Source organism: Lethenteron reissneri, chromosome 40, assembly GCF_015708825.2.
Source record: "Lethenteron reissneri isolate LAM-NWPU_2019-01 chromosome 40, ASM1570882v1, whole genome shotgun sequence".
Lineage (NCBI taxonomy): Eukaryota > Metazoa > Chordata > Hyperoartia > Petromyzontiformes > Petromyzontidae > Lethenteron > Lethenteron reissneri.
Genome location: NC_083818.1, coordinates 464,039 through 480,560, shown reverse-complemented (window position 1 = coordinate 480,560; position 16,522 = coordinate 464,039). Strand labels below are relative to the sequence as shown.

General features: G+C 48.9%; 1 protein-coding gene across 2 annotated transcripts in view; it reads right to left on the bottom strand.

The window, feature by feature from the left end:
- Positions 1 to 546: 546 nt before the first annotated feature.
- LOC133352310 (ubiquitin carboxyl-terminal hydrolase 5-like) overlaps positions 547 to 16,522 on the bottom strand; it is a 46,547-nt gene continuing 30,571 nt past the window's right edge. The window contains exons 12-20 of one of the 2 annotated variants that reach the window (XM_061567887.1): positions 13,395 to 13,548; positions 12,954 to 13,128; positions 10,950 to 11,038; positions 9,079 to 9,261; positions 5,386 to 5,529; positions 4,811 to 4,971; positions 4,241 to 4,394; positions 3,921 to 4,005; positions 547 to 2,569 (exon numbers count right to left, since the gene is read on the bottom strand). In XM_061567887.1, the coding sequence (XP_061423871.1) occupies positions 2,476 to 2,569; positions 3,921 to 4,005; positions 4,241 to 4,394; positions 4,811 to 4,971; positions 5,386 to 5,529; positions 9,079 to 9,261; positions 10,950 to 11,038; positions 12,954 to 13,128; positions 13,395 to 13,548 (1,239 nt within the window). In that variant the 3' untranslated portion in view covers positions 547 to 2,475. The remainder of the gene's footprint in view (positions 2,570 to 3,920; positions 4,006 to 4,240; positions 4,395 to 4,810; positions 4,972 to 5,385; positions 5,530 to 9,078; positions 9,262 to 10,949; positions 11,039 to 12,953; positions 13,129 to 13,394; positions 13,549 to 16,522) is intronic. The other variant, XM_061567888.1, reaches the window with a different exon arrangement.

The following is a 16,522-nucleotide window of genomic DNA, read 5'->3' as shown; positions in this document are numbered from 1 at the left end:
TGTATACAGCTTGTATTGTTCACGTGCAGGGACAGATAAGATACGTGGAGGCGATTGCCTGCTTAAATATTTTGTATTGTCCAATACGACGCGAATGGTTTTGTTTTAATTTGCGATTGAACTGCGTAACCCGTGGCACACGACGGGCAGGGAGAGTCGTCGCTTGCAATAAAGTGCAGAACAAGATGAGGTGGAAAGCGCAGGGAAGCCGGGACGGAATTCCCCAAGAGGGCATGGCTCAAGATGAGCAGCAGGAAGAAATGAGCACCGTGAAGGGGAGAAGGAATGACTGGGCCGAGATGTCACGGATGAGAGGGTGATGATGAAGATGAAAGAAGAGGGAGTTCGACTGAGAGAGCAGAAGGGAGCTGCACGGATAAGCGGCGTGTTTTTTCCCATAGGGGGTGGTTATGGGGATTCCGAATGGGAGGCTTGAGCTGATTTAGTTTTGATTCTTTAATGTAGAAACCTACATTAAAAGGACAATACACCATCCTTTCCCAGTCTGACCCACACCACTCAAAAATATTCACACCGACACACAGCCTTAATTTCAGACGTTTTATGCCACTGCTGGATGGTCCCACGTACGGTGTCGGTCATGGGGGTGGTTTGGCCATACGTCACCGAGCTGCCACGTGTGGATTGGTGTAGGTGGGGGGCTCAAAACCGCTTCAGCTGTCACTCAACCGTGTCAGTCACGGTTGGAGCGGTGAGCGCACTGCGTGACGAACTCGACCACCTTAGTTATATTCCTGGCTACGGTGAACATCAAGGAGCGAGTGATATCTGCAACCAGTTCTGGGCCGACCCCACCTTCAACAACCCGGGCTAAGCAGGTGGTGAAGTACGGTCTAACAAACCCCCTGACCTACACGGCATGGGGGGGCTCATCCAGCAGTCGATTAAAGGGCTGAACAAGCAAAAAGTTAATCAGCGAAGTACGACGCAGAAGGAAGCGGGAGGTACCGGCGGTTCAGCCGCCTTTTTATAATTTGCACAAGCTGCCACGCAACGCTCGTTTAAATGACGCGCGGGGAAAAGCCCACGAGGCGCAGCATCTCTTATCCCTCTACGGGACGACCGGGAGACACCGAGACGCACTCAAAAGGGGCGGCACGCAGTCGAACACAATACAAAAAAAATCCAAACCCAAAAAACAGCAACAACCACCACCACCACCGCCGCCGCCACCACCTCTCACGACCACCACTCCCCTCTTGCCAGTAGCACCCACACGTGTGGCACCAGCTGAGTCGGCACAACCCTCGCAAAAGGAAAGCAATGGTCAGGGTTTGGCACCGCGTGTAGTTTCGACAGTTAGCATTCCTCAAGGGAAGGGGTAGGGTTTGGGCCGATACAATCGGTGCGAAATCTGGACCATCGTGCTGTGCCAATCGGTATCACGCCATCCCCAATAGGGTCACTAGCTCTCCCACTGCAGCCCAAACACGCCTATATTCTCAGTCAGCCTGGGCATATGAAAAATGTGCAGTAAACTGTCATGAAACCAGCAATACTGGCCCCAGATCTCAGCACAAATCAATTCCTGCCAACCGCACACAGATGCCAGTCCCGGGATGTCCGTATCAAACCTGGACAGGTAGCAACTCCAGGGACAAATTCAATGTAATGTGGAACCTTTACACGCAACACAAAACCTCAATGCACGACGATCGAATTGCACCACCACGCACCGAATCTCGATACCCTGTGCCAAATCTCACGGGTTTGCACCGAATCCCAGCACTGTGCCGAAGCTCACCACACAGGGTGAATGTGTAGGATCCTAGACAGGTGGGAGCAATCAGTGGGGAGGTGGTGGCGAGACTTAAGCCACAAGTTGTTCAGCTCTTTGCGGCGCCATCGGCAGAGCGCATGCGATTCTCCACTCAGTAGTGATGGGAGCTGGTAGTGCAGGGTGCTGGGAGGGGTAGTAGTAGTACTGGGTGATGGTATTGCAGGGTGGTGGTAGTGTTGGGCCATGTATAGAGATGGTAGTGCTGGGTGGTGGTTGTGCCGGGTGGTGGTAGTGCTGAGCAGGGGTACTGCTGGGTGGGGTAGTACCGGGAAGTGGTAGTGTTGGGCAGGGGTAGTGCTGGGGGTGGTAGTGGTGGGCCAATGGTAGCGGTGGTAGTGCTGGTGTCACATTCACACTTCCGGCACCAGGATAAGCGGCGTCTGGATCATGATGCCATAACTCGGTATTGCCGGCGATTCACCGTTCACCTGCCTGCTGCCGTGATCCACACAGGCAACACCGGGCTGTAACTTGCCTGGGCAAACACCCGGGCATTGGCAAGACCTTTATATTGCTTAGTGAGTGACGCCTGCGATGCCGAGAGCCACAGTCTGTTGCATCACAGGTAATAGCTCACCACTCCCTCTAGCTCACCACTTTCCATAGCTCACCACTTTCCATAGCTCACCACCCCTCCTAGCTCACCACTCCCTCAATCTCACACTCCCCCTGCCCTAGCTTGCCACACGCTCGTAGACATAGATGTATCCAAGGTCTTTAGGAGGCTTCTCAGAAGCCGCCACCTTCTGGTCGTTGAAGATCACCCAGCTGGCGTGACAGGGGAGAGAGTAAGATGGGAGGTTAGGGTTGGTCACCTATTATGAGGGGTTCTCGATGTTTTTGTTCATGTAAAGATACTATGAATCCACTTAGAACCCTAAAAGTGCAATGTAACCCCATGTAAGAGAATGCTTCTTGCACGCGGATATGACAGCATTAATTTTTAGTTCCCTTTAAATTGTCTTATCCGTGCTAGTGTAATGTTCTTGGAGGGATACGGAGTCTTCGTAGAGGCAACGCGCTTTATTTCACCAAACAGTTTACACTAATCCCTAACACAAAGGGGTAATGGCCCCTTTCACCCACAACCTGGGGAGGTACAGCCTCTGGGCTATCGTACCTACAACTCTCCCTACTCCAGCCCTCCGGCTAATTAAACCTAGGGGAGGCTGACTCACCGCTGGCCCGGTGGGTCCCTGACCACTGGCCCGTCCGGACCTAGCCCTCAGGGCATCAGGCCGAGGGAACCTCAGGGTCCTAACCCCACGACCACTGGCACCGCACTGAGCCCCGGCCCTTAGAAGGACTTCGGCGGCTTGGGGTCCAGGGTCTTCTTCTTCTTCAGGCGGCTTCTGGCTTCGGCTTGAGACGGACTCTCTCGCGCTCTCAGGGACCCGCCTTATATACTCTTTCTTTCTGAGGGGCGGGGTCCTGGGGGATCGTAGCTCCTGCCAGCCCCCTCCCCTCAGAGGGGTTCCAACCGCCGTTGGCCCGACCGGTCTGGACCGGTTTCTACCCCTCCCCCTGGTTGTGGCGCATGTGTGTCAATCATGACCACCACACTAGCTGGATAAAGGAATGTTTGTCACACCATCTGGGAGTGTAGCTAGGAGAGCAGAGCTCTGTGTGACGAATAGTGGCTGGGAGCATAGCTGCTGGAGAAGGACCAAATTATGTTGGTATCACACATTACTTCACTACTGCTCGTCTCGTCACACGAGGGCAACCAATGGGAACTCCACGAGCGGAAGGAGCATGCTTCCACTGCTGTTGCTACTGCTGCTGAACGTGGCATGCGGACGTTTCAAATGCCGCCCAAAGCAGCTCGTGCTGAGGTTGTGGTGCTCTGCCACAAGCCACCCACAATGCTCACTGTTTGAATCCAGCTGCCGCAGAAGACATTAAATATTCCATGGTATCTGGCAAGAGTAGGCCATTATGTGCCAGCATCATGGTCCAAATTTTAAAAAAACTAAACCACATATTGATTAACTGGGATTATACATAGCACGTATCCCCCTACTCTACTGGCAGACCAGAGCTTGGGCAATTGTTGGTGGCAGTTTCTGGTTGCCTTCCAGCTTGTCTGTGGGACCTCTCTGATGTTGTGTTCACTCACCGGCCCTCCTTGCGGATGTGGCACACGTAGTGGCCGCACATGGTGGAAGTGCCCATGTGGCTGATGAAGGCGAACAGGCGGTAGCCTGTACACGCGCACACACACGCAATGAGTGAATGAATGAACAAATTAGTGAATGGCTGAGTGAGTGAATGGATCAGTGAGTAAATTAATAAATGCATGAGTCAATTGATGAATGAATAAATGGGTGAATGGACACGTGAATGAGTGGATGCAAGAATACAGGAACAAATAAGTGAACGAGTAAGTAAATTTGTGAACGAATAAGTGAGAGGGTGAAAGCGAGGCAGTGCGCGTACGCCCGGGTCCGTCGCGCACGCGAGGCCCAGCCGGCGTGTGAGCCTCGCTCGCTGGGTCGCCACGGGAACCACCCTCCGATGTCTCCATGGCGACTGCATCCAGGTCGTCAGCATGGCTGAATATCCAGTCAGCTGCACGCTCGAGGTTGTTACTCTGGAGAGGGGGAAGTGGGGAGGGACCAGGGAAGAGGTGACGGCTCAGCAATGGAATTTCTACCGCACGGTGTGCGCGTGTGTGCACAGAGCCTGACACAAGTGACATGATATTGACACTGCCGCTTCGTGGGAAATTTCATCTGTTCTAAGTGTGTAATTACGTGTTCATGTGTAAATGTGAATTAAGATACAAGGTCCTGATCTGGTCCTGGGCCTCTCCTAGGTTGAGTCAGCCCTAAATGAGTTATTGGTGGAGTGTGTATGAAACATCAGCACTGGCAAGACAGACGGCCAGGCGTGGTGTTAACCACACCACCCTCTCTTAATCAGTGCTCGCCAACAGCACTTGCCGTACAAGTCTGTGGTGTGCGTGTGCAGGGTGCGTGCGGTGCGTGGTGCATGCATGTTGCTCACCGTGGCTCGGAGTGCCCTCACCGCCTGCTCGCGAGTGAACCCCATCGACACAATCATGGCTACACTCTCCTCATCTGGGGGGGGCGGTTCCTGGGGGGTGCGGGCCCCCCCCGACGGCGTCGCCGCCCCCGAGCCTCCCAGCATCAGCGGCTCTGCGAAATCTAATGACGGTGGGGGGAGGAGCGCATGAGAGAACCGAATGTGAGCAGCATCGGGGGGGGGGGGGGGGAGCGAAGAGGAGTGGAGTGAGTGATAGAAGTGGAGGGAAGTGCACAGAAGCAAGAGAAGTGGGGAGAAGAAAGAGGGAAAAGCAGGCGAGAAAAGCGGAGGGACGCAAGCGAGTGAAGCAAGAAAGACACAGGAGGGAGAAGCATAGGGAAAAGGAGGGAAGTGAAGGGAAGCGAGAGGAAGAAGAGGAAAGATAGAGGGACAAGTGGAGAGAAGCGGAAGGGAAGAGAGAGAAAGACATGGAGGGAAGCGGAGGGAAGCAAGACAGAAACGAGAGGGAGAAGTGGAGGGAAGCGAGAGTGAGAAGTGGACGGTAGCAAGAGGGAAGAGTGAGCAGCGCCGTCTACCTGGGTCCTCCATGTGCGTGATGACCCAGTTCATGGCGGGCTCCACGCCGGCGTTCCCCGTGAAGTAGACGGCCTTGCGGCAGGCGTCCGCGGGAAAGCCCATCTCACACAGCTGGCTTACCACAGCCTCATCCAACTCGGGGGCTACACATACACACACAGAGAAACACAAAAATCAAAGACAAAGTTCCCCCGTATCACCTTAACAAACTGCTGGCGCAAGTGCTGTTAGCGAGTGCCTACAAAGGCTGGCACTTCACCCAAGCTGAGGGGGGTGGGGAGGGTGGCCGGCACCATGCCCAGCTTTGAGAAGGGAGGGAATAACCGTGGCCGAGAAGAGATGAAGCTTCATGTGGAACAACCAAGTAGCTGATAATTGTTTTTTTACCCTTCTATCTGGCAACAAAACTGACACCTTTTTACAAGGAGTCATGTTTGCATAGACCGCAATACCTGCAGTCATAATACAAACAAAAGACATAACTCTGATAATGTGCAGTCCTTGAAGTTGATTAGTCCACACCCGAGACAGCTTTCCTTAGAGCCTAGTCTCACATGGGTTGGACCAGATGACGCCAAAAGGCGTACAACTCAAAGACAATGCACCATCAGAGTATGAGAGCTCAGGGCAAGCATCTACACTCGGGTGTGGACCAATCAACTTCAAGGACAGTGCACATTATCAGAGTTATGTCTTTTGTTTGTATTATGACTGCAGGTATTGGGGTCTATGCAAACATGACTCCTTGTAAAAAGGTGTCAATTTTGTTGCCAGATAGAAGGGTAAAAAAACAATGATCATATTTTTACTGGTAAATGAGGTTCCCATAGTGTAGATGCTTGCCCCGAGCTCTCATACTCTGATGGTGCATTGTCTTTGAGTTGTGCGCCTTTTGGCGTCATCTGGTCCAACCCATGTGAGACTAGGCTGTAAGGAAAGCTGTCTTGGGTGTGGACCAATCAACTTCAAGGACAGTGCACATTATCAGAGTTATGTCTTTTGTTTGTATTATGACTCCAGGTATTGCGGTCTATGCAAACATGACTCCTTGTAAAAAGGTGTCAGTTTTGTTGCCAGATAGAAGGGTAAAAAACCCCAAAAAAACAATTATCATATTTTTACTGGCAAATGAGGTTCCCATAGTGTAGATGCTTGCCCCGAGCTCTCATACTCTGATGGTGCATTGTCTTTGAGTTGTGCGCCTTTTGGCGTCATCTGGTCCAACCCATGTGAGACTAGGCTCTAAGGAAAGCTGTCTCGGGTGTGGACCAATCAACTTCAAGGACAGTGCACATTAAAAAGGTGTCAGTTTTGTTGCCAAAGAGAGGGTAAAAAAACAATTATCATATTTTTACTGGTAAATGAGGTTCCCATAGTGTAGAACCAAGTAGCTTCCACACAGCATTGCGCAGCTGACGAAAATATAATGCTGCTCTACTGATTCAGAGTGAGACCTCTGTTGCTGAACCGGAGCTGGTCATAAGCACGCTGCCCAACTACGCCCAATCATTCCATGGGGATTTGAGGGGGTGGATTATTGGATGACACAAAATACTCAGGCAGGTGCTGAGTTTTGGTAAGACCTCCACCTTATAAGTCAGGCGCCACACCTCTTAATGGCATGCTCCAAGTTCAGCAGCAACAAAGCAGATATGTAGGTCCCGTTGCAATTTCCTACAACACTGCTGTACCAGATTGACAGAGAATATGGCTTCTGTACAGGGCCACCCCAGTCTGAAACCACATTGAGAGTTTGCAAGCCTCTCTTCAGCGTGCCTGGCAAGGCGATGTTAAATAATCCTTTCCAGGACCATTCCCGGCACACTGAAGAGGGACATGCCCTGGTAGTTAGTATAATTAGTACAGTCCCCCTTCTTAAAACACATACACACACCTATGCAGGCTGGTAGAGCACACAATTGTGTGGTATGGCTAGTCCTACGCATGGTCACCTTTGTCTCTCCAGTGCTAATGTTTACACATCACACCAGGCACTCATTTAAGGCTGAGTGAAATTAGGGGAGGCCAGGCACAGTTCAGATACTTGTACCGCCGGGTTTGTAGCACTGCGCGAATTACTACTCTTTGTCTTGATACATACAAATACACACACAGAAACAAGCACATGCATGCACTTGCACAGATGAATACACACATGCACAGATTAATACACACACATTCATGCACAGACGAATACACAAACACACATGCATGCATGCACAGACGAATACACATACGTGCATGCGCACGCACACAAACATGAACGAGGGGTTTGATTAACGACAGACGCAAGCCACACGACACGTGCATCTTCCCGAGCAGCCAAGCACCCGGCCTCTCACTATATGGGATGAGCCCATAGAGTGAGAAGCTTCATTAATAAGAAAAAAGTTTTTATCGGTTCTAGCCAAGAATGTCTTGAGGCCACTCGAGTGAGGTCACCGTGGTGCGTTTCCACACATTAATGCAGTGACACCACGTGACGGCTATAACTGTGGACCTGGGCTGACTTTCACGTCTTGTTTTTCTCATTCACGAAGCTTTATACATAGCGGGGACAGCTCACGTGGCACATGGCTGAGGTGCGTAGCTAAAAGGTAAGAGCCATTATTATGAGATTCGGGAAAAACAATCGGAGACATTCTTGAGAGACGTTTTAGAGTTGGACTCCATCAGATGGTCAGAAACTCCTTCAATTCTGTGCATGCTGATCGCAGTTGCTGAGCACAGGCCCAAAAGGCCAATAACAAGGCGGCCTGCAAGAGACCAGCAGTTGAGGTCTTACATCTTTCTTGAATTGAAGAAAGTTATCGGAACTTGGAAAATGAGACGAGAGAAGGGAATTCCAAAGCTGAACAGTTTTGAGGACAGAAGGAAGAGAAATGATTTATCCCGCAATATGGTGATCGGTCACAGAGAAAAGTTAAATAAAGAGAATGACCGTGGTAAATACGATAAAAGAGTAACAACGAAGTGACTGAACTAATCAGTCCGAATCACCAGCTTTATTAAGGTCGCAGCTTTTAAAAAGTCTAGCAGTATAGAATGTGGTTAGTTTTTGGTGGAGAGATTTCATGGTAATACCAGGTGTTGTAGACTTGGGCTGTCAGGTGGCCAGGAGATGTAAGCTGAGCAATGGGTTATTTAATCTATGCGAGCAGAACTTTCAGCATTACCCTCTCATATACATGGGTTTGCTCCAGATTCTCCACTTTCCTCTCAGATGCCAAACAACACATTGTTTAGTTAATGTACAAGCCTGACTTGGGTAGAAATATATTATTGATTCCAAATGTGGGTTTTCTCCGGGTATTCCGGTCTCCCCCATACGCCACACTTGTTAAAGGAACTGGCAAAACGTCCCAGTGCAGGACCCTCATAAATCAGAGCCTAAGACTCAGTGAGGCCTCCGTGAGTAAGAAAAAGGCATACTTTATGCTATTATTTTAATCATGCCTAGAGACAACCATTTGGTCTCTCAATATATTTTCAGTTTGCGTGCCAATTCTCAAAAACGAAAGCCATAGATATCTCTGAGCTGCGTCTTCCTTTACGTTGTACTTGCAAGCAAAACGAGAGGGAAATGGAAGCAGGTAAAGCAGGAAACACAGGGGTGAGGAGGAAGAAATAAGATTCCATGGCGAGTGCGGGAAGCAGTGGGAGAGAAAGCGAAGGAGGAAGAGGCTACTAACTAGACGGCATGGTGTCGGGGGACAGAAGGGCGCCCCTCTCTCCAATCCCGATACCTTTCGGGGGCTCATCTGGGGTGGCCAGGGGAGGCGGGGCAATGTCCGGGAGCTCCGCCTCCCCTGGCTGGAGCCCCGCCCCCCGCAGGTGCGACAGATCCAGCTCCTCGGGCATGTCGATGGAGACGTCTTGACCGAGCGGAGGAGATGAGACAACGCATCGGGCACACAGGAGAAGAGGGCAACCGTTAGGGTCAATTGCAAGGGTCGGGAGCCAGAGGGTTAAACCTTAAGTTTGTTTAACCAAGTGAAAACTGAAGAGACAAGGGGAGTCTCCATTATACAAGTTTTTTGGGTTAGGTCGCAAAATATTTTTACGTTAATTCCCGTTACGTAAACAGAACATGCCAATTCGTTACACAGCACGCCGGGTGTTGGAGAGCCAAGCCACAACATTTATAATCTGAACTCTTTGGTTCTTTCGGCAAAGTCATGTAGGTAGAAAAATAAAACAAAAGAAAAATAATATAACACGACGTTTTGATCGCAACACCCAGCAGTGGAACTGCTGAACCAGCGAGAGAGCTGTTACAACAAGAGGTTATTTACGTGGCAATAGGCAAGCAAGCGGGGTCTGAGCTGGAAAGGAATTCTATCCACGGACGCAAGCACGTCAGTTGTGTTAATGGGGGAGATTAGGGAGAGAGAGATTAGCATGAATGAGCTTCCGTCGCCACATAAGAGTATCATCCCCGCATATGTGCACAACAGCAGTGTTGATGAGAGATTAGCACCATGAGAGTGCAATCCAAAGGACATGTGGGCATGAGAGTGCAATCCAAAGGGCATGCGGCGACGGAAGCTCATTCATGCTAATCTCTCTCCCTAATCTCCCCCATTAACACAACTGACATGCTTGCGTCCGTGGATGGAATTCCTTTCCAGCTCAGAACCCGCTTGCTTGCCTATCGCCACATATATAACCTCTTGTTGTAACAGCTCTCTCGCTGGTTCAGCAGTTCCACTGCTGGGTTATTTTTTCCGCCTGAGGATGACCGCTTGTGTTGCGATCGAAACATCGTGATATATTATTTTGTTTTATTTTTCTACCTACGTGACTTTACCGAAAGAACCAAAAAGTATGGATTCCTGCAGTCACTAAAGCTTCAGATCAAGATTCATAATCTGAGTACAACGTTTTGCCAGTAATTATAACTAGCTTCATCAGGCGACAAAAGTCCTCATGTTTCGTTCCTTAGATATGATGACAAAACTTGTGTGCTCTTCTGTGAAGTGGGGGGGGGGGGGATTAATGAACGCATATAAATGACTATGGGTATCCATTGTCGTTTGTGTTATTTAGATGGCAATCAACGTAAATTATGCATGTGCATTATGTCGGGTGGTGGCGGGTTTAACGACACAGATATTTACGCGATCTTACCCAAAAAACATTATGGATATTGGTCACGAAAGCCTACGTGTTAAAGTGGAGTCTTGCAAAAGTGACCTAAGCCACCAAAGCACTACAGCAATAAGCACTTAACTGGGCTGGTGGCTCAACGGTAGAGCAGGCAGGGCACAATAGCAAGTTTTTGAGTTCAAATCCTGGTTGAGGGTTAACTCAGTCCATCATCCTTCTGGAGTTGACAACATGAGTACCACTTTATGGGATATCCTCACCCCTGGCATTGGAATGTGCATGTTTCACCACTGGCTCTGGGCTGGAATTCCCTCCCATCAGGATATGAGCACTCTCTCAATGCTCATTTGAGAAAGAAAATCGCTGACTTTTACAACATCCAAACAAGTCTAATAGAGAAGAAAACAGAATAAGAACAAAAACAATGGAACAGAGAGGACGGGAGGCGCGTTACCCAGTTTCTTGGGGACCCAGTCGAGGCCGAACGTGAATTTCTTGACCTGGATCACGAGGAAGTCAGGGAAGGAGGCGAAACGCGTCGTCCTGAACGTGGGACACACACATGGGTTGGGGGATCAAATGCAGATTCTTACTCACACGCACACGGAACACCACTATCACACAACCTGGGCGCCGAGTTCTCGTGGGATGAACAACCCCGGAGCTCTCACAGCGAGCAAGTTCATCACTCTGCAAGACGATATGATGCAACTGCACACGACACTCCCACAGCCATTGATGTACACGAGGGGCACACCTATTATACACCCTGCTAAGAGCAGTTGTTACATATCACAGAACACTTCCCTTTAGAAAAATAAGCGTTGTGACCCACTTCTTCCCTCACACTGCTCCGCTTTGGAATTCCTTCCCATCACCGTTCTTTTCCCAAGCTCTCACAATAATAACCTTGCTTAATACAAGAAACGTTTTACATGTGTAGTGGTATAGCGCTGGCTGCTGTCGGAAAAGGGTAACTGCGGTGTACAGCAGTACTCACGTCAGCAGGCCACGATATATACGAGAGGGGGACATCTCGGGGAAAGGTCACAGAATGGGCCCATTGGGAAGCCCCAAGAACCCGCTAGTAGGTTCCAGAAAGGGGGCGTGGCCGAGGCGGAGCAAGGCCACGCTGGGAGTGTAAGAGGGGCCCCTGAGCGGGACCTCGGGGCTCTTGCTGGAAGTGGGATCCCCGTCGTGCTGTTCAAGATCGTCATCGTCACCATCTCGTCACCATCTCGTTGTCGTCACCATCTCGTCGTCGTCACCATCTCGTCGTCGTCTCAGTCTTCACCATCCCGGGGTGCTGTTAGTCAGACAGCCTACCAATTGTTCTAAGTAGTGCCGCCGACAATAGACGGTCTTAATTATAATAGTGTGCACCCACGTAGGGTGTGTGTTATCCCGATGGTACTTGTTAAATAAAATAAGTGCCTCCAAGTATTACTGTTTCAGATCTGAGTCACTACACATGCATCCATATACAACTGTAATGGTGTACGTTGTTTGTTTCTGGCTGCTTGATGTCTTGGGTCTGTACTCAGCCACTGTTAAAATATAAAGTCAAACCAAAATATTTCCTTCTGAAAGCAGAATTCTAAAGATTTAATTAAAATACTAAAATTATATTGATGTTTTTGTTTGTACAGTTGTAATGGGTTCAATTGAGGCGCACACTCAACTTGGAGGCAACACCATTTATTAATGCATAACCAACTGGAACATTATACACAGGGTGGTGACCACCGTTCCTAATCTCACTAATAGTTGGGGAATACGACACAGTGTGACCAAGGCAGGTGACGGGCTGCCTGATCACAGACGAAGGTCGGAGACTTCCAAGACCGTTGATGGCGTCTTCATCCCGGAGTTGAGCAGCGACGCTTCTCTGTTCACGCCCCGCTTGTAACCGCTGCAGCTCGGCCGGCTCCACCCCAGGCCACACCCCCCTTCTCGATCATTCGAGAAAGTCCGGGCCCCCAACCACGTGACCCCCAAGTTCCCCCCTGGGGCCCCTAGCCCCCCTTTATCGGGTCACGTGTCCTGTTGGCTTCACACAGAGTGTCACGGCCTGAAATGACCCCCGTGACACCCGCCTACAGCACCCATACCGAGCCAACACAGTAGTCACGTCATATGTCCCTACGCTCGTAAAGTCCCGACACAGTAGTGACGTCGTATGTCACTACACAGTCATTGGTGACCGGGCTGAGACCATCCACTCACTGCACTTGAAAACCGGTTGAATGACGGGGGGGTGTCTACGACCCAGACTCAAACCCAGGATCCGTGCCACTGAGCCTGCCTCTGTGCGCATGTATGTGCATGCATGCATGTGACGTTGTGATTGTGTAGCTAAGTGTGATATCCGTCTTTGTCTCGATGTGAGCAAGACTTGCTGGATGGCATGGCTCTGTGTCTCTGCGAGTGTGTCTCTATAGGCGCAAGTGAGACTTACTTGATGGCGTGGCTCTTGGCCTGCAGGGCGCTACTCCAGAAGTCGTCAAGGCTCTCCGGCTCAGAGAATGCGCGCAAGCACTCGGAAAAGGGCACGTGTGCGCGTACCAGCTCGGGCGCCGGGCAGCCCGATGCCTCGGACTCGCGGCGCCGGCACTCATACTCCTCCAGCTCACCTTGGACAGGGGTACAACGTCACGACGTTGCGTCACTGGAGAACGTCGCGTTGCTAGAGAACGTCGACAATTTGCATCACTAAAGCGTCACAGGACAAAAGGTTCGAGGCGAGCCGACCTCTTCACACTGCCCTTTCCAGCTGCTCTCACCTCACCCATCGCCTTACACTGGCTACCACCAACTCGCCCGTCAACTACTGCCCTCCCACACCCGCCCCACACCCCCCCCATGCCCCCCCTAACATCCTACCCCCGTGTGTGCTCACCCTTGTTGGCAGCCACCTCCATAGGCACGGGCAACTGTACAATGTAGTCGATGCGCTGCGTGTACTTGACACGCTGTGAACGCTGACACTGGATGCGCTCCTCCACCAGGAAGCGGAACGCCTCCGTCGGGTTCTCCGCTCCCCGGCTGTTGCGCTACAGTCAGCACATGTGTGTACGCGTGAGTCGATGTGTGCACATGTACGCACAATCATTCATGTGTGCTTATGTATATATATGAAAGGGAGATTTGTGAATATGTGTGTCTGTTCAAAATGTTTAGCGTATTTCCCGACATGCAACAAACTTGAAATCTGCCATGTGGGTACTTTCCAGACTGTACACCATGCAAAAATTTAAAAAGTTGACTTTTGTATTTTGGGGGGGGGGGGGGGGGGGGGCGCAATAATGCATATATTTTGCACGCAAGTGAGCGGTGACGTCACATCTCTGTCATGTCACCCGCATGTGGCAGCGTGACGCAGTGTGCCTGCTAACATCACGCATCCTCCCCCAACCCTCCGCATAGGCCGTGTATCCCGCACAAGTGCGCGGCTGGGGGGGGGGGGGGAAATAGGTAACAAACTTTTCATTTGCCATGTGGCTAGCTCCCATACTGTACACAATGTAAAACGTATAAAAATTTACTTTTGTATTTTGGGGGGGGGGGGGGAGGAATGAACATGAAGTGTGTGGCGAAAATCAATATCTGGTGAGCATTTGTGGTATTGATTAAACGGGAATAGGCCGATTCTAAAGAAATTTACAACCTTCGATTCTTTTGCGCGATCTAAAGAATCGAATCTTGGCGTGCGAGCGTAAGTTTTTTTCCACCGCGCATTGGGTTTTATTTAAAATTTTTATTAATGAGGTAATGATCAAAGTTTTTTTTTCATTTTTACATGTTATGTTTTTCAGTTTTGAGAAGTTTTTCAATATCTTTTTCCCCCGGGCAACGCCGGGTGCTTCCCGCTAGTGTATGTATATAGAGGTGTACAAATGGAATACAGTAAAACCTTGGATTGCGAGTAACTTGATCTGCGAATGTTTTGCAAGATGAGAAATTTTTTAAATACTATTTAACTTGATAAATGAGCGAGGTCTTGCAATACGAGTAGTACGTATACACTTTGTCTGCCGTGCGAGCGTATACTGTTTACTATAGTATTGTGACCAGTTCTGCGAAATCGTCAAAAGGAGGCAAAAGCAAGTGTCATTGGATAGGTTCCTTGTTAAAGTTGCACAAAAAGAAAAAGATTCCAATGAGCCAACAGATTTTTCGATTTAAAGCTTTCGTGACTGCAGGGATTCATCTTCTTGTTTCTTTCGGTAAAGTCACGTAGAAGGGAAGTAATAAAATAATAAAAATAAAACATAATAAAACAATTCTCACGACGTTTCGGCTACAACGCAAGCAGCCGTCTTCAGGTGAAGAATGAGACACTACCAAACTAGGAGCTTATATATAAGCTGCATTGGGGGTTGAAGAGCGCCTTAACAAAAAGAATGTGCATGTGAAGAGGAATTTAGCATATTCATGGAAATTGCGTAGGCGTTGGGCGGGGGGGTGTCAAAGTCATATTATGCCCATGCATTATGCAGGATCAGCAGCAACCAAGGGGGGTGCAAGGATTAGCAGTAACAAAGGAAAGGAATGTTAATGATATGTAGCTGCAGTTACTCAACAACCACGTAGAAAACTAAAGTATAAACTACATAAAAAACTAAAGTATAAACTGCATCGCACCATCAGTATACTTACTATACTCTATAATAAGCTGAGTTACTAACAGCAAGTAATACATTACAATTCTACCTCGTAAAAATTCTATAATATGCTTCCATCTAAACCTTATTCTCTTATATCACACGAGCATATACCGTACTATATACTGCCATAGATAAACCCAACATTAAATTATATACTGTATTGCTGTAAACCAACCTATATCTTATACATTTAATATAACACTATGTATTATTCTACACACCCTAATGTGTATCGAAATGGTTTATTACGTCCTTCCAATGATTGCTGAGCCAGAATCCATCTTCTCGGTTAAAATTGTCTCTGTGTTTGTATATGTGGATCGCCTCATGAACGAATCTCTCATGATAGCCAGATGGCTTGCAGAGAACCTCTGTCTTGGAGAAGTCGATATCATGTGAGCCCACTGAGTTGTAACAGTGATCTGCCACGGCTGAGGTGTTTGTCCTACCGTGTTTCAGGTCAGCTTTATGTTCACGGATGCGGTCCGAGACATGTCGTTTGGTTTCCCCAATGTAACTGCTACCACAGAGGCAACTTAGTTTGTAGACGCCAGGGTACTGTGGTTCCAGACATACAGTACCCTGGCGTCTACAAACTAAGTTGCCTCTGTGGTAGCAGTTACATTGGGGAAACCAAACGACATGTCTCGGACCGCATCCGTGAACATAAAGCTGACCTGAAACACGGTAGGACAAACACCTCAGCCGTGGCAGATCACTGTTACAACTCAGTGGGCTCACATGATATCGACTTCTCCAAGACAGAGGTTCTCTGCAAGCCATCTGGCTATCATGAGAGATTCGTTCATGAGGCGATCCACATATACAAACACAGAGACAATTTTAACCGAGAAGATGGATTCTGGCTCAGCAATCATTGGAAGGACGTAATAAACCATTTCGATACACATTAGGGTGTGTAGAATAATACATAGTGTTATATTAAATGTATAAGATATAGGTTGGTTTACAGCAATACAGTATATAATTTAATGTTGGGTTTATCTATGGCAGTATATAGTACGGTATATGCTCGTGTGATATAAGAGAATAAGGTTTAGATGGAAGCATATTATAGAATTTTTACGAGGTAGAATTGTAATGTATTACTTGCTGTTAGTAACTCAGCTTATTATAGAGTATAGTAAGTATACTGATGGTGCGATGCAGTTTATACTTTAGTTTTTTATGTAGTTTATACTTTAGTTTTCTACGTGGTTGTTGAGTAACTGCAGCTACATATCATTAACATTCCTTTCCTTTGTTACTGCTAATCCTTGCACCCCCCTTGGTTGCTGCTGATCCTGCATAATGCATGGGCATAATATGACTTTGACACCCCCCCGCCCAACGCCTACGC